At 49.2% G+C, this 17,932-nt stretch overlaps 1 protein-coding gene across 1 annotated transcript; it reads left to right on the forward strand.

The window, feature by feature from the left end:
• Positions 1 to 1,153: 1,153 nt before the first annotated feature.
• Positions 1,154 to 14,521, forward strand: LOC141471627 (cytochrome P450 3A12-like). Its single transcript, XM_074158234.1, has 13 exons — positions 1,154 to 1,304; positions 2,288 to 2,381; positions 3,540 to 3,592; positions 4,943 to 5,042; positions 5,456 to 5,569; positions 6,134 to 6,222; positions 6,809 to 6,957; positions 7,424 to 7,551; positions 7,897 to 7,981; positions 8,665 to 8,825; positions 9,034 to 9,260; positions 10,735 to 10,897; positions 13,354 to 14,521. Exons 1-13 carry the CDS (start codon positions 1,231 to 1,233, stop codon positions 13,447 to 13,449), a joined length of 1,533 nt encoding a protein of 510 aa, XP_074014335.1. The 5' UTR covers positions 1,154 to 1,230; the 3' UTR covers positions 13,450 to 14,521.
• The last annotated feature ends 3,411 nt before the right edge of the window (positions 14,522 to 17,932 follow it).

The raw sequence follows: 17,932 nt of genomic DNA on the forward strand, positions 1-17,932 counted from the left end.
TTCCTGGTGTGATGGGGGCAAAGGAGACCATGTCCTGTCCCATCCCCACAGCCACCCACCAGCACGGGGAGTTTGCATACCTGTAGCTAAACTGGCCAGAGACTCCACTGCACAGTCTGCCCATATGTGTAATTTTCCCTGGTTCTCTGGTAGAAAGCAGCCTGTTCCGTGTGTGCGTTTGGGGGGGACACTGAGCTGCCTAAAGCCAAGCAAAAAAAGCCACCTTGTGCCACCCCATGCCTGAGAGCAAACAGAAAGCCAGGGATGGAAGGGAGATGGGAACCCATACCAAAATGCCATGGCTAGAGGGGTGTTGGTTCTGCCTGACCTCCTTGTGAGCGTAGTGCTTACCGTGCCAGGGCACCACTCAGTCCTCAGCACCTCCTGCCCATGCCCTGGTGGCTTCTTGGGGCTCGAGCCACAGGCAGGCAACTCAGCAAAGCCACCGATCCGTGCAGTGAGATGCCAGGGAAAGCTTCCATCAGCTCAGGTAAGAGCACAGGTTATGCCTCCACAGGACCACGTCCTTCTCTCCACCGAGTCTCCACTGAGGATCAGAGGGCTCTGCCTGAGGATAACGGACTCCTTTCAGCCCTGGGCAAGTGTTTCCTGGCAGGTCTGTCTCCTCCAGCCCCTTCCCTCCTGGACCCTAAAATGGAGGTGCAGGAGGATGAGATGAATGAGGGTGGGAGAGGGGGGACAGGGAAGGTACATCTGTGCAGCCAGAATCCCTTGAGAGCTGGATGGGGGGGGACACAGTAGCAGCTCTTTGACCCTCCTGATTATACCCCTCACTAAAAGCGATGAAGCCGGCAAAAGCAAGACTGGGCAGGGTGAGGGGGAGCGAGTCTGGTCCAGCATCGCTGCTGCTGGGGGAGCAGCCGGGGGCTCCCCTCAGCCCCACGGGAACCTGGCAACTTTCGGGCAAGAGGCAGGAGGGAGGGGTTAGGGACGCTGATGCCCTTTCCTATCGCTATTTGCTCTTCATCTTATGAGAACTGTCCTTTCAGCAGTTTCAAATCTCGAGGGCTGGGGAGCTGGGCACGCTATTGCCGTCCCAATCCAGGGAGAGAAACGTGCCCAAGAGTTAAAGTTTGAGCAACCCAACAAACAAGGCGACTCCTCCTCCTGCATCATGTGAGCTGTCAGAAGGTCAAGGGGAAAAAAAAAATCATAAACCAAGGCTGCTGCTTCGCGGGAGACGGGTGCTCTGAGAGCAGGCTTGGAGGCATGATGCATCTCCTGCCAAACTTTTCTTTTGTCACCTGGCTGCTCCTCATCGCTTTCCTTACCCTCCTGGTCCTGTAAGTAGAGGCTGGTCCCCCAGGGTGGCCAGGGAGGAGGAGAAGCCTGTGCCTGCAGCTGGGGAGGGGCTGGGGCCATCACCCTTGGCATGAAGCACTCAAGGACTTGGATTAGCCTTAAAAACTCATCCTTGGTCATTCTGTGCCACCTTCAAGGCAGAGGCAAGGGCTGATAAAGGGGGGGTTGCCCTGTCCCCTCCCCACGCCAAAAGGGAAGGAGGAAGAAGGAGGGAAATATAAAGGAACTACTTATTTAATTTTTTTTGCTTTTCTCAGCAGATCCAAAAGGAGAGTAACTTTCCTGTTTTTAACTGCAGCAGGATCTGTTTGGCTGCAAAGGGACAGGGTGTCCCTGGCTGGGCTGGGCGAGCTGGGAGCAGGGCAGTGGGTGATGTCTATGTTTGCCCCTGTGCTTGTGCCAGCAGAAGCACCCATTTAAATAGTTATGTTGGGAAAATTGCCCTTTTGCTTATGTCGCTCAGGGGAGCCGTAGAGAGCTATACAGGCAAAAACTTAATTTTGCTGTTATAATTTATGTCCCCGCTCAGCTGTGCTGCTGTGGCTCTACCACCTGAGCATCGCAGTAGGGCTTTGCAAAGACAAACACAAGGGCAGGTCTCAGCTTGAGGATTTAATCCCTCTGAGATCTTTCTTTGATCACCTGAGTCACGGATCTCTGATCTGGGGAAATGAATGAGGTCCCTGAATAAAGACCTGAGGTGCCCAGGTACACCCAGGCTGGGCTACAACTCCTTCCAGCCCTTGTCTTGTTTCAAAACGTATCCCAAATTATCTTGTACCCTAAGAGATCCTGTGTTTATTGCAGGAAGAGAGTATCCTCCGCAGGTCTGCTGCTGGCAGTCCATAATTTCAGCTTTCTCTGGGAGACAGGCACCAGCTATTTAAGCTGTTCGCTGTGCTCAGGATGAAGAACCTTCTCTTTTCATTGCGTAAATGCATCTAACATGCTCTTTCCCTGGCAGCTATGGGATATGGCCCTTCCGGGCCTTCAAGAAGCTGGGCATTCCCGGGCCACAGCCTCTGCCGTTTTTGGGAACTTTCCTGGAGTACCGGCAGGTGAGTACCAGCAGCTGTTGCTCCATGGCTGCCTTAGAGACTTACTTTTATCTGGGGCTGTTTTTCCCATCCTTCGGGCATCTCTTTCCTCTGCCCTTGATTCAGTCAGATGGAAATGATTCTTTCAGATAGGGAAGCTCTTTGGACACACAGAGAACACAAAAATTACTTTTAGGGTCTGTTTGACCTGAATGAAGTGTGCTGTGTTTTTCAACTACTTTGTAATTTAAGTTATTAGTTTCTCCCTGGTTTCCTACCTGCTCCCCAGAAGCTGAAGTTCTGTTGGAAGTCTAGAAAAAAAAAATATTGGAGAGATGCCTAGAAGTGCTAATTTTTGAGAACTGTATGTTTCTTTGTGCTTTGTGTCACCCCCATGAAGAGGCTGAATTAGCTCCAGCAATGCCCCATCCAGCCACTTGCTGTTGGGCCAGCCTGAGACTAAGCCAGGCGAGTAGATTTCTAAATAAAAACCAAATATTATCTAGTCACCAAACCTTAAGAAATAGCTAGGTAGTAGCAGGTAACTGACTGCAAATGCAGAACAAAGATATGTTACTTTCAATGAAAGAGGTGTTTTAGCTTGTGTTTGCTGGGCTTACAGCATGCATGCGGTCTCTTACTAATGGTTTAGTTGATGCATGGTGAGTGTTATGTGTCCCTTAAGTTTCATCCTTAGATGTAACATCAGTTAAAACCTTAATGGAAACAAAGCAAAACAAAAAAGCCATCATCACTCCAGTTTGGTAACTGCAGCGGAGGATCTCCTGAGGACAAGGCGGTAGCAGCTCTAACGTGTTGGGCTGAAGATGAAAAGACACCCTGGGATCTAGTTCTGCCTGCTAACTCTGCTCACGCTAAAGCTGTGTACCCCGTCGTACCTTGTCTTCATTACATTTTTTTAGCTCAGGTTGGCTAGTGGAAGTTGAAAGTGCTTCTTTTTTTCCTTTTTTTTTTTTTTTTCCCCCTCCTCTCTGCTCTCTTTTCTTCCTCCAGTGCAAATGTCCCCTAAGTGTCTATGTGACTCTTAAGAGCTACCGTGCACCCCCCCAACCTCTGCCACTCTCAGTGGGTCTGTGGGACGCGCCGCGCTGCCAGCTGTGACCTGCTTTGATCACCCCTTGCTGGCAAACTGTTCATTTCTCCTCTCTTCTTTCGCAGGGATTCATGCGTTTCGATCAGAAGTGCTTTGAAAAATATGGCAAAATCTGGGGGTGAGTTTCTTGCTGCAGAACAAAACTGCCTGTTCGGGGTGCCCCAAAATTGAATGGAAAAAGGTATGTTGCCACCATGTCTCAGCACTGCAATTCCAGCAGTGACAGCTTGAGAAAATCCCGGTTTACCACTGGGAAAGTCTCCAGCCATCTCTCCAAGGCTTCTCTCCTGCAGAGCTGGGATGGTGGTGGCCAGTCTGGGGGTCGTTTGCTTGCGTAAGCTTTGAAAATAACCCTTTTTTTTTTTTTTCTTTTCCCCTTTGGGAGCATTAAAAACTAAACAGCAGTGTTAGTGACCTCGGGGCCAGGGAAACTTGTTCCACAGAGAGCCCAGGGAGCTCCCCTCATCCTCCACCACCCACCAAATCAGCGCGGCCATCCCTTTATCTCCCAGCTCCAGATGCATTAGCGAGGGAAGGCACCGATCATTTCCCAGCCGCGCAGCCTGCCCAGAAAACTCCACCGCTTGGTGTCAAACTGAGCCTCCTGCCTTTGAAGCCGCTCCTCGTCTGTCTGGAGCGGAGAGCAAGCTGCAGGCTGCCGCCGTGTTTTTCATCTTGTTCCCTGCTTCTCCCCGAGCCGGGGCACGAGCTGCCTTTCAACCTGCCTCCCTGCTCCCCGCGCAGCCCCGGTTTTGTGCCGGGGCCTCTTATCGCGCTTCTCTTGAGAACCTCTCAAACCGAAGCAAAATTGTTGTGCAAAATAAATCCTAGGAGGCTTCATGAAACCTAGTGCGGGGTTGTTGGTTTGTTGGGTTTTTTTTCCCCAAAAAGATTAAATGTTCTCAAGCCTCTTGAAGATGGCAGCTTCCCTCGGCTATGGCCCAAGGCTCCCTGCCCTTCAGCCCACACCATGGCTTTTATGTTTTTCTGTCTCTGCTGATTGGAAAATGAAGGAGACAGATGAGTTTTCCCCCTCATTGCCTCGTAGGCCAGGCAGGGAAATCTCTTTACCCCACAGGTAGGCTATTCGGTGTGGATTTAGTGACTCCATCTACCAGCTGCAGAAACAGGGCTCAGATGACCCAAGGGCAGGGGATCAGCGTCGTGGCAAAAGCTGCCTTTTATCTAAACCCACGCTGCTTTGGCAACTCTTTAATACCACTGCCGATTGCTAGAAATGTTCGTGCTGTCTGTGTTTGGCACTTTCTTTCCCTTTCTCCTGTTTTACTACGTAATAAAACAGTTTCAGCCTCATCCCTTCGGCTGTTTTGTCAGCGGGGACTCAGCTGGCCCAAACCCTCCGGGCTCGAGCCGGCGATGTGCATGGCTCCGACCACAGACAAAGCCGGCTGCTTGTGCTCCAGCTGACCATGAGTGATGGACTGACAGTGGGTTTCTCTTGGCTTAGGATTTTTGATGGCAGGCAGCCTGTGCTGGCCGTTCTGGACCCCGTCCTCATCAAAAACATCCTGGTGAAAGAGTGCTATTCCATTTTTACCAATCGCCGGGTAGGTACCTAGTCCCGTGCTCTGCTCTCCAGCAAGAAGGAGTTTCTTCTTGGTTCCTGTTCTCCTCCCCGAGCCCTTCAGCAAGTAGCTGCTCTCTGTTGTGCCCCAGTTTATTGATGGTACCGACAACAAAACTCTGCTAGGGAGGTGTAGAGGCCACTCTGGCTGGGACATTGGGACATCAGCCTGGATGTACCCTAGGGCTGATGTCATTTGTGACTCTTACATTTTTATTTCCATTTCTGTTGTTTACTGGTTGAGGTAGAGCTGACTGCAGGGGCCAAGTTAGCACTCCATGGTGCATTTTTTTTTTTTTTTTTTTTGCATTTCTGTTGTGTGGAAGGGGGCTGGAAACCTTCACCCATCTCCCTGTCTAACCCTGTCCCTTTTGCTGTAACATTCTCCCTGTGCAGAACTTTGGTCTGAATGGGATCCTGGAGTCGGCCGTCAGCGTGGCTGAAGATGAGAAGTGGAAAAGAATTCGCACTGTGCTGTCTCCAACCTTCACCAGCGGGAAGCTGAAGGAGGTAAAGCAGAGGCCACCAGAACTTTGCATCAATAGCCAGAGGAGGATTGGGGTATTTGTGAGTACAAACCTTCCCCTCAAATGGGGAAGTTGCCCTGTTTGTCAAGACCACATCCATCAGCGCCTTTGTTGGGTGCAGTTTAGCAACACGGTGGCTGTCTACCATCATGGGGAGGGAGTCAGGAGAAGGGTATGGGGGGTGAAATGGCCCTATGACCTGTATTTCCTTCTTGCTAAGTGTATCTCAGACCATGGGTGCCCATTTTCCATGTGCTCTGGAGCCATGCTTCTTTCCAGCTGGAGTGGATGCTTAGCTGGAATGGGAGCTGCGTGTGGATTTGGGGAGGAGAACCTTGCTCAGTCATAGTCAAATGAACTCTGTGGACTGGTTGTTAAGATGAGAGAAAGTAATGCCTGAGGCCTGGAAATGATACCTTCCCCTTGCCTGCCCTCCCTCTGCAAGCCAAAGGCTTGGCGAGGCACAGATGGCAGAGCGGAATTGCCCAGCCTTGTTTGGTGGAGATGAAAGAGTCAACAGTGTCTTCTGCTTTGGTTTGCATTTCAGATGTTCCCTGTCATTATTCACAATGGTGAAAAACTAGTGAAAAACATTGAGAAGAAGGTGGCTAATGATGATTTCGTGAACACAAAGGAGTGAGTAACTGTGTGGGGCTGATGGGAGAGAGCTTGTGTTCAGTGTGGGGAAGGGGCCTCACAGAGAGAGGGTTTGGAGACCTTCTTCCACACTGCAGCATAGATCCCTTGTCAACTATGGTCACGGGCATGGTATGTTCCTCAGCAGTGGGCTTTGCTGTGCTCTGCTGTGCTCAAACAGGGTAGCTGTGCTCTGTTTACCATTTCATTTCACCAGAGATGTGCTTTGAGGAACAGGCAGGGCCCCTTCCAGAAGCCCCACGAGATGGGGTATTTTTGGATGTCTTTTTTACAGATGGAAAACAGAATACAGTCTTTGTTAACCCAGGCTGCAGTTCAGTGCTTTCCAGCTACAGCCTAGGTTTTTGACACTGGGAAAAATAGGGGGATGAATGCAACTGGGGAAACTTGGGAAAATATAATGATGGTTGCTGCCAAATCAGCACAGTACCTACTATGTTAGGACTCTGAACTGAATCCTTATTAAAAAATTAGATTCCCTCTCTCAAGGATTGTTCCTAGATGGGCTCTTATTCACTACACGGGTTGGGTTCATCTCATTCGGTCTCTCTTCTTCTCTACCTAGCATTTTTGGAGCCTACAGCATGGATGTGGTGACCAGCACTTCTTTCAGTGTGAATATTGACTCCATGGGCAACCCCAGTGACCCCTTTGTCACCAACATCAAGAAATTTCTCAAATTCAGTCTCCTGAACCCCGTGTTCGTATTCTTAGGTATGACACACCTCATCTCATCCAGCCCTGAATCGATGTCAGAGGTGGTGACCACCTGCACTTCCTGGTGGCTCCCTTAGCTTTGAGTCCCCTTTGCCATATGGGAGATGCTCAGCACTGTGCAGGATTAGATTCACCCTAGCAGATCTGCCAAAATACTTGCCCAGGGAGACCACAGTCAAGACCTGTAAACCTGTGTGGGTCTTTGCAGCATCCTTCTACAGGCAGAGACCTTCTCTGTCACAGAGAGCTGCACTTAGTGTGGCATTGTGGCCATATAGTGACACATGGAGATTTTCCTGTTGTGTGCCAGCCATGGTTAGGTAAAAAGAGAGCTGAAGGCAACAAACAGCAATTTTGGGGGTCAGGGTCTAGATCTACCTCTTTCCTTTCTATGCTTTGTGCTAGTTTTGAATTTCTTGAGCCCCTTTGAGCTAAAACATGTTGTTCTTTTCTCTCCTTTTAGTGTTGTTCCCCTTTGTTGTCCCAGTGCTGGAAAAGATGAAGGTTACTCTGTTACCCTCAAAAGTCATGGACTTCTTCAATGGAGTCTTCATAAAAATGAAGAAGGAACGGGAAAAGGGCGGCAGCACGGTGAGTCCAGCCCAGGTGGCCTCTTCTCTTCGCTGTGCTCTCCTTCCGAGTGCAGGAGGGACCTGGTGACGTCTTCAGAAGCTGTGGTGTACCACCTGCTCTCCATAACTGCTCCCTGCTCATCAGCTATGGGGAGGGCCAGAAACATGCCCTGCCTAGGCTTCCACATGGAGAAAGTATCTGCGTTCATAGAGGGTCTCCAGTCTGAACCTCAACATGCACTGAAACCAAGAGCCTGCTGGTGGGGCTGCAAATGGAGCAGGTGTCTCAACAAGGAGCTTATACTGGATGAGGTTTGCCTCCTCCCCACCCACATCTTCTCTGACTGTCTCCGTTTCTCCCCAGAACCGGGTTGATTTCCTGCAACTCATGGTTGACTCGCAGAGCTCACATGACGGCTCCAAGTCTGCTGAGACCGACTCGTACAAATGTATGTCTTGAGATCTGTTCTTATCTCAGCAGAAAGTATTGTAGTTCCTCATTGGGTTGAAGGAAGGAAGTAGGAGAGGATTTTCGTTATTAATCCTATGAGAGATTCAAGGTCTCAGTAGTGGGGCCATAACGATGCTTGTCACATATCAGCCATATTTTATTGCATCCCATTCCCTGGGATAAATCCTGAGGTCTGTTTGTGCAACAAAAAGCAAACAGAGTCAATATCTCCTTACTCCCATTTCTTATTTTATCTTATCTGAAGGCCAGCAATGTTGGCTGCATTTCATAAAGCCCACAAAGCACATACGCTGCACATACCTTGCTCACCTGTGAGCTCGTCTCTGTTCCTCATCCTAGGTGAACTGCTAGATTTAGAAAATAATGTCTCAGCCAAGGTGCAGTCCCAGTCCATCAACCTCAGTCAAGGCAGGATGCTCAGGTTGCACGTACCTTCATTGTGCTTTTAAAGAAAGCAACATAACACTGCTGTTTTCTGGCTGTACAGCAGTGCCAGATCCATCCCTTTGTGGTACCAGAAGGTTAGCTGGTTTCCTTTACCAACTGTCAAGTAGTTATGACTAGTGTTACGTATTATATTGAAGAGTGGGATCCTGAATTCCCAAGGGTTAATCACTGTAGTTTTCAGCTTCTTACATGTGCTTTTATGCCTCTTTTCAGCACTAAGTGATGATGAAATTCTGGCCCAGGCTCTTATCTTTGTCTTTGCTGGTTATGAGACCACCAGCTCCACCCTCAACTACATATCGTATAACCTGGCCACCCACCCTGATGTGCAGCAGCGACTCCAGGATGAGATTGATGCCTACCTGCCCAACAAGGTAAAGGGAGGGAGAGGAGATGCTGGGGTTGTTCCTTCCTTGTAGGCCCTGAGCCAAAAGCCAGGATGGAAACAAAACTGAGTGGAGGAAATGCTGGCACTGGGATCTCACCTCCTCTGGTCTCTGATATCTGAAGGGGAAGTGTTGCAGGGGTGTTGGATGGGGATTGAAGTCCCATGTTTGTTATCATCCTGATTCCTCTCCCCAGGCTACTCCCACGTACAACGCCATCACGCAGATGGAGTACCTCGATATGGTGGTGAACGAAACCCTCCGGCTCTATCCCGTTGGGGGCCGGATTGAGAGGGTCTGCAAGAAGACAGTGGAGCTCAATGGTGTGACTATTCCAAAGGGCGTGGTGGTCATGATCCCAGTCTACGTGTTGCATCGTGACCCGGAGTGCTGGCCAGAGCCAGAGGAGTTCAGGCCTGAGAGGTGAGGGCCAGGCAGGGGGCAATAGCTGCACGCTAAACCTCAGCCCTGGGAGTGGAAATGGCAGCGAAAGTGGGGAATGCATGATTATAACATTTAAATTAGGCATTTATCATTGTCTGACATCTAGTCCCAGCATTATCGTGAGGGGAGTTTTATGATCTACATCCATAAACTGTGCATGGAATTTAATTAACTGTATTGAAGGGAGCGACAGTGAGAGCAGCTTCCAGCAGCTGTAACACTGAGGGGTTTATGGCCAGATATTAAAACAAGAGCCATTGGGTGACTGGCACGATGCCGTGCAAATCAGCAGTGGAAGGGCAAAGACGGGTAGGAAATAAAACTTAATTTTCCCACCCAAGTTATGGAACAATCCTTGCTTAGGGGTCTCTATCAGACCTCGTGAAGTGAGGTAATAGCCCTAGGGAGACCTCGGAGACCCTGGGCCTGCTAGTCTTCAGGTGGCCACAAAGATGTTGAGGGCTGGTCCAGAGAGAGCAGGACCAGATCTGCGCCCTTCTACCAGGAGCTGAAATACACCTGAAAGCTAACCCTGGTGTGGGGATGTGGTGACCATTGGGACAAAACATGACAGCAGTATCAGGCAGAAGTTAGGGAGGGAGATGGGTGCTGCTGAAATCACCTTTGGACCCCTGTGGTCTCCTTGTGTTGAATGCAGAAGGAACCACCCAAATGGGAGTACTCTGGCAATGGGCAGGTTTTACCAGTTGCTCCAGTAGCTGCTTCCTAACTCCAGTTGGCAAACTGGGTTTGGGTGGCTGGACAGGAGCTCTTTAGGGATCACTTACCTTGCTGGGAGTTCATCAGAGGGATGTGCTGGTGTCTCAGGAGCGAGATACTTCACTGCTGACTTAGCATGGCTGAGGTTTGTACCTGGACCTCATGCACCGGGAATGAAAAGCTTTCTGACATGAAAACCAACTGATCACTAAGAAGTATTACTGAAAATGCTCGGTGGCAAATTTCTCTGTGAAGCTGATTGTTCTTCCCTGTTTTTCATGATGAGGAGAGGAATGGCTGGCATGTCTCAAAAGCAACCCTCCCTTTAGTCACGCAGGGGGAGAACGTCTTTGTGTTCGCTCAGTCCTTTGATCTAAAGGGAAGACGTGAAGCTGTAGACCTGTGTGTTTTAGGGTTTGAAATCTGGGTTCAGTTTTTAAGCTGAGAGGGAGTTCTGAGAAGAGAGTAGTTAGGAAATCCATTAGCATATTTCAGGTGTTCCCAGTTCACCTGATGCACCTGGAGATGCACAGCCAACTCCAAGCAGCAGGATAAAAGCAGAGGCATAAGGCATCTATTGAGACAGAAATAAGAGACTTAGCTGGATTCTTCTAATGTGCACAGGAACACAAAAAGCTTTTGCCTTCCCAGACCCCTCATCACTTCAGATCTGAGAGCTGACACATCCTGGAACAGTAGCTCTTTCTAACTTTACTTTTTTTTTTGTGATCAGGTTCAGTAAAGAGAGCAAAGAGTCTATTGACCCCTACACCTTCCTGCCGTTCGGGGCTGGCCCCAGGAACTGCATAGGAATGAGGTTTGCTCTGCTCACCCTGAAAGTGGCTGTGGTCGTTCTGCTGCAAAACTTCTCCTTCAGAACCTGCAAGGACACTCCGGTGAGGATATGGGGGGATGTGGTTCATTGTCCGCCCTTTAGTCTCACCCAGATGTTCCTGCGCTCTTTCTTTCACCTACGTCTCCGGACAAACAGGGAACTGTCTCACGTGCATGTTAAATACCTCTCCTCCCCAAGGAGTTGAGAGACCACTGAACCTTGTCTGCAGACTTGGGTTTTACTACTTCACACAGAGATCAGGGAGGAAGATTTCAGTGTGGACTAGAGCGGCATATGGGAATAGCTGTATTTAAATCTTCTCCACTGATTTAAATAGTTCACCACAAGTTGCCTATACATTTTTTTTAAGCCTCTACAGACGCAAATTTAATGTTGGTGGAATATGTCAGGCTGAGATCCCTAAAGTCCTCTGCTGCTCTTTGGGTGCACCTAAGTTGTGGGGTGCTGGCTCCCCCACGGTGCCCTGCCCTTCTGCCTTGACCCGGCATAGGAAAACCCCGCTCCAGGGAGCAGCAAGGGAATATCCCCCCAGCCCACTCTGAGACTGCATTTTGCAACCCAAACATGGCTATTCTCTGCGAGAGACACCAAAATTCACCTCTTATGGGCCACCAGGCAGTCTCGAAAGGGTAATAGTTTTCAAGCAAGAGCAATCTGAGCTAAATTCGAATTGGGGATGCCTTCCCCCTTTGAGGCTCTTCAGGATCCCACCAGGTTTGGGGTTTGCCCAGGATCCCTGTGAATGCCGTATGCAGTACTGCTGGGACAGGCCGTGCAAGACGGGGCTGTTCTGTAGAATCATAGAACGGTCAGAGTTGGAAGGGACCTTAAAGATCATCGAGTTCCAACCCCCCTGCCCTGGGCAGGGACACCTCCACTAGACCAGGTTGCTCAAAGCCCCATTAAACCTGGCCTTAAACACTTCCAGGGATGGGGCATCCACAACCCCTCTGGGCAACCTGTTCCAGTGCTTCACCACCCTCACAGGAAAGAATTTCTTCCTAATATCTAACCTAAATCTCCCCTCTTCCAATTTAAAACCATTACCCCTTGTCCTGTCACTACATGTTTGACATAAAGTAAATCCTTTACTTTTAAATAAAGTAAATCCCGAACTTTTGTCCTGTTTGACATAAAGTAAATGCAATGGCTGTTGGAAATGGCTGTTGGTCAAGCAAGGCCTCGTGAAATTTGGTGTTAGTTTCGAGACCCAACCTGGCTTTCTGCATCCAGTGCTGCAAAAGGCTGTGCCGTTAATTCATTTCATTCACGAGGCGAGCTTGGGAAATCAGAGCGGAGGGGGCAGCAAGTGTATTCAAAGGACATTTGTTGTAAGAAACAGAAAAATCCTTATTAAATTATGACTTGGCACGAGAGCTCAGCTGGAATCTCTGCAGATTCAGATTGCAACTCAACTAGTAACCTGGAGGTGAAAGACTGTAATAGTCCATTAACAATGCAGTGACCTATCCACCCTCCCCCAACTCTAATGACATTTTTCTAGTCCTCTGCAATCCATAAAATTGATTCTTTTTATAACTGCCTTTAATTAAAAGGAGACAAGTTAAATATGTATTGTATTATTGGTGCCCATAGGTTTATGGGGCTCTTTCGGCCCTTTTTTCTACAGAAGATGTCATGTACATCAGAGCAGGAGGGAAAAATTCATGCTGGAACATCCCTTTGGAATATGTATATGGAAGCTGCAGCCTCCTCTCACTCCTCCACTGATGGCACATTGGGCTCCGAGCCACATTGCTTAAATTGCCTGAAACAAAGCTTACTGGGATATGGGGCTTTTAATGTAGCTTGTTGGGCTGGGGGTGCATTACCCTTGTCCTGATGGGGAGAAGGAGAGCTGGGACACGAGCAGCATCAAATTGATGGAAGAGACTTAGTAAAACACCCTTCCCTCCCCTGCAACTTCACTCCCTCCAAGAACAGTTTTAAATGTTCTTTTTATTGAGATTTCCAGCCCACCCCAAGGGAGCCCGTGGCTTTTCTGCGTGAGGATGCTTTTTCTTTGGTACTCAGCCTGAGCGGCAATCGTAGTTCCGTTATTTCCCGGGGAGCTTATTGCTCCTCCAGCTCCCATTACGATCTAGCTCCCCTTAGCACTGACACACTTCAGCATTAAACAGAAGGGCACTGCATGCCCCTCCTCAGCTGCGGCTCCCCCCATGGATTTTGGCTGCTTCTCCCTCCACGTGCAGCCTGTTGATCAGGGCACTGAGCTCTTCCTACCGTGCTATGTGAAAGTCAGAATTCACCAACCAGTTTATTCAAGAGCCGAGGGCTATTAAACCCCAACTCGTAGCTGTTTCGCATGAGCAATAGTGATAGTCCTGCTATAAGTACATCTGTAAGTTAGGAAATGCACTGAAAACAAGGGGTGGCTGAGATGTATGTGGGCTGTAGGCGTTCTCTTGGTGTCATGACTGTCCTTTTTCCCAGCTTACAAGGCTGTTTTGTGTTTTTTATTCCCTCCTGCTCAAGATCCCGCTGGTTCTGGACACGAAAGGTTTCGTGCAACCGAAGCAGCCCATCGTCCTGAAGATGGTCCCCAGAGCCCACGCTGATCTGAAGAAGTGAAGGAAGCGGGAACAGATCAGAGACTCTTGTTTGATGGTGCCTCCTCTAACTCTCGAGAGGAGACCCAGATTGATGTGTGTGCTGTAGGAATGTCCGCGGTGCCAACCCCCATTTCACAACAGGGTGTTAGGGGTTTGGCCCAGGATAATTACATGAGCATTATCCTAATGAAAATTAGCCCCAGATCCCGTTGTCCCCGATCACAATAGGCATTTTGCAAGACCATTTGCACTCAAGTTATTCGGGCACTTTTTTTCTCTCCTTCTGAAGAAGCACTTTTCTAAGCAATTTGATTCCAGACACTGTCAGTCTCTTCTGGCAGTGTAATTTAAATCAAGATAGGGAGAGCAAATTGCACATAGTTAAGTAATGCTACCATTGCTCCTGTTCCTACTGCCTGCTGGGTGACTCTGTACGTCTTCTGGTTTTTATTCTCCTGGGAATGCAGAGTTGTCCAGGGCTATTTCCTCAGCTGTGTGCTATGACTCTGACAAGTGTTAAAGTGGTCACATCCTTGCAGGAACAAACACCTGTGGCAAATTTTCTGATGCTGATTTATTAAGATTTTCTTATGATTTTAGTTTGGCTTTTGCCTGGTGCAGGTTCCAGATGAGTTAACTGGAGGAGCCCAGAGACAAGCAGTTACCCCTAATGACTGGAGATGGGCAGAGTGGGAGAAAAGTGCCCCACATGTGTTTCTTGATTGTTTGCTTATTTTACCTCGGGCGTGCAGCCATCTCCCATAGCAGGGATTGTCAACACGGGCACCATCTATGCTGCTGTCATGACACCTTTTAGTCTCTGATTTCTATTAGGCCCCTGTAACACCGACTTAACTGAATTAATAATGATGCAGAGTGCAGCACTGAGAGCCTTCAGATATCCTGGAGATCCCTAGTCTGGAAGAAAGGTGTTGCCTTTGGCTATTGTGAGCTGGAAAGTCTTGCTTAACTTTGCCATTTTTGCAGATTCTGGAAGAACTGTATGCTCACGTTTCATATTATTCCTCCAGAAACTGCTGCTGGAGGGCTAACTGCAATAAAAAGCTCCCTTACCTCTTCTGTAACCAACCAACTGGTGCCAGTCTCTGATTCTGTTCTTTCCTCGGTACACAAGTCAATCCACCTGTGTGTCTTGTAAGCCATTGGGCAGAAAATGATGTGGTCTCATCACATCTCCCAGCTGGGCTGGGCTTCTTTGGTGGGAACCTCGGAGGAAGTCCCTCTGCCTCAAAAATCAGTGCCATGGAGTGGAGATAGTTCTCTTTTGCAATTAATTCTTCCACTGGCCTTGTGGCACCACAAATTACTGAGGGTTTGGTCTTGCCAGTCTCAGCCAAGCATTTGTCTTTCTGTGAAAGGAGAGGGGATTGATTCCAGCGGCTGCTCCGTGCTGCAAACCAGCTGACCTCATTCTGGGTTCAAAGTGCTCTCCATGCTCTCTCCTAAACATCTTGTGCCTCTTCTTCGGCGCACCCTTCCACAGGAGGATGTCTTCTGCTTCCAAGCTGTCAAATTTCAGCGCTGGGTGACACACTTGCATGTGCATATACATCTAACCCAGTCACTAACATGTATAGCGCTGCTTGCATTCCTGAGGATGAAAACTCACTGTATCTTGAATGAATCCAAGCCACTACCTGGTGTGTATCATCAGAAGTAAGAGCTGCATCTGGAGATGTGGGGTTTGAGGTACTCCCGTCCAAAATAAATGGCTGAGCAGAGCCATGGGTGGTGTGAAGTGGTTAACATTGCAAAATTGGGCTTAGCAGCTTTAGTCACTACACAGCAGTTTTTATATTTCTTTTATATTCTTATAGATAGGTAGATTATTATATATTATTTTTACATTTTCTTTCTATATCTTTTAGGAGTCGAGTAGAAAACCCCCAAAGAGATGTAATAACCTTTCTGCAGCAGATTAAATTCCCCAGTGAAAGACAGCCTTGACTGGAAGCGTAGGGGAAGAGTCAGGCTGCTTCTCTAGAGGGTCACCCATGAGCTGGGTGAGAGGGTTAGAAAATTCCCAGCAGCTCAGGCAGCCACGGCTTCCCCTTCTGCCTTGGTAACCCGCAGCAGTGCAGCTCCCTTCTGCCACCAATGTACAAAAGCGACAATTCATCTTCGTTTTCAGCTGTTACCGTCCCCTTTTTTTAAAGCCGTGGCACTGTGTTTAACTGTGATGGCACATCTCAGGGGAGAACGACAAAATATAGAAGCAGACAGAGCCCTGGAGAGCAAACAGCCGAAAAGTGCCTGCACCCTCACAGCGGTTCGCAAAAAGGGGCAGGGAAAATCCTCAGGTCTCTGCCTTGAGAGGTGACCGAGAAGATGAGGGTGACAAAGTCACACACAGTGTCGCAGGTCAGGGATGAATTAATAACTTTGCTGGACCAAAGGCCGTAGCTTGCCTGGTGGCAACGAGGGAAGGGTTTTGCCTCCTGGCTCCACGCCTGTGTTGGAATTAATCACTCACATACGAATGTCAACACTACGGAAAACATCCTTCAGGATAATCTCTCTCACAAAGCCGCTTAGCATTTTGGTAATGTACAGTTCACTTGCAGGTGTCAAAGGATTTCAGCCTCTCTCATCTCTCTTCAAAGGCATCTTCATCCACTGGCACCCTGTGCCGATGAAGGGTGAGAAGGGGGCTGCGACCGGCAACACCGATGTACCCACTGGGAGACGGACCGGCAAAGGCACGGCACAGCTCCATCTCCTGGCACCTGCGTGGGATCCTGGCGAGGGACAAAGCGATGTCGAGCCGTGCCACGTCTCATCTTCATTTTGCTGAATTGCACACCTTCGCCGGCTCCCACTCGTCTTAGAGGGAGGCTTGCCATCAAATTTTGGCTTCGTGGAGTGGCTTTGGGGGGATCTTGCGGTGGGGAGTTGCTCGGAGGCTGGGAGTTTTTCCAGCAAGCCTAGTACATAGGACGCTGCTTCTTGGCCTTATTCCCCAGCAGCTATCTGGGGGATGTTCTGTGTCAACCCCTCCTGGGCTGATTTCCAGAGGTAATGAGCAGGGCACTGCTGCCTTCCCGTAGCCAGAGGGAAATAAAGCTGTGTTCTTTGACAGCCGCGTGCCTCAGTTTACCTACATGTAAAACTTTTTAAAAAATTATTTACAGTCAGGCCATCGTGAACTTTGGCATGCGTCCACCTTATGCCATGCTTTGATTCAGACCACAGCAAGGTCGCAGAGGGGGCAAATGGGTTTCCCTTTGGATGACACTAAAGCAGAAGTGCTTCAGGAGCTTATCTAACACTGGAACGGGCTGTCCAGGGAAGTGGTTGAATTGCCATCCCTGGAGGTATTTAAAAGATGGGTAGATGTGGTGCTGAGGGACATGCTTTAGTGGTTTTGTCAGTGTTAGGTTAACGTTTGGACTCGGTGATCTTAGAGGTTCCTTCCAAACCAGACAATTCTATGATTCTATAGCATGCTGACAGCTGGAAGCAAGTCATCCACACCCCCTGAAAAATACATAGGATGAATATAGGGCCCTCAGCACCAACTCCTTAGCTCGCAACCTCTCCCATTGCTGCAGAAGGTCCCCGAGCCGGTCCCAGGTAGGGTGGTCGTGCCCGCCACAATTTGCAAGACACTTAGAGCTTTCCTGACCCTGACCCAGGCTTGCATAGAGGTTGTCCCTATTATTGCTGCTGGTGCTGTACTGGACCCGCTGCTGAAGAGAGACAGGACCCCAGACACTCTTATTGAATGCTTGATTTGGTTAAAATCGATGGAATAATCAGCCCGCAGAGTCTGCCCAAAGGTCAGGAAGCAGCGATTTTTTTTCCTACAGCAGCTTTGGTCCTGAGCTCTTGTTCTAGTGTGAGGATTGCAAGCGAAAACACTTCAGCAGGCAGGTTATAAAAGTGTTAGGACTGCTGGTATTAAGCTGACAGGCTAATGTTAACAAGTGCATAACGAGGTCTCCTACAATAGAGAGGTAAATTCTGGAGGTGGACAAGCTGGGGATGGACATGGCGCAGGCTGGGCTGGTGTGCTGCAAGGCAAAATCGAGCTGCTGGAGCGTGTCCAGAGGAGAGCCACCAAGCTGGTGAGGGGTCTGGAGAGCAAGTCATACGAGGAGAGGCTGAGGGAACTGGGCATGTTTAGTTTGGAGAAGAGGAGGCTGAGGGGGGACCTCATTGCCCTCTACAACTCCCTGAAAGGAGGGTGTAGAGAGGTGGGTGTTGGCCTCTTCTCCCAAGGGAATAATGACAGGACCAGAGGAAATGGTATGAAGTTGCGGCAGGGGAGGTTTAGATTAGATATTAGGAAGAATTACTTTACTGAGGGAGTGGTCAGGCCCTGGCACAGCCTGCCCAGGGAGGTGGTGGAGTCGCCGTCCCTGGAGGTATTTAAGAAACGTGTAGACGTGGCACTTAAGGGCATGCTCTAGTGCCTGAGATTGTTGTTTTGTGTCTGTTTGTGGGTGGATGTGATGGTGTTTTGTTTTGGGGTTTTTTTG

The sequence above is a fragment of the Numenius arquata genome, chromosome 14 (assembly GCF_964106895.1).
Source record: "Numenius arquata chromosome 14, bNumArq3.hap1.1, whole genome shotgun sequence".
NCBI classification, from domain to species: Eukaryota; Metazoa; Chordata; class Aves; order Charadriiformes; family Scolopacidae; genus Numenius; species Numenius arquata.

What these genes read in the sequence shown, in the direction of transcription:
- LOC141471627 (XM_074158234.1), top strand. Translation starts at nt 1,231, where the DNA reads ATGATGCATCTCCTGCCAAACTTTTCTTTTGTCACCTGGCTGCTCCTC. An exon ending in CCCCGTGTTCGTATTCTTAG is followed by an intron (nt 6,958 to 7,423) that starts GTATGACACACC and finishes CTCTCCTTTTAG; the next exon opens with TGTTGTTCCCCTTTGTTGTC. An exon ending in GGGAAAAGGGCGGCAGCACG is followed by an intron (nt 7,552 to 7,896) that starts GTGAGTCCAGCC and finishes GTTTCTCCCCAG; the next exon opens with AACCGGGTTGATTTCCTGCA.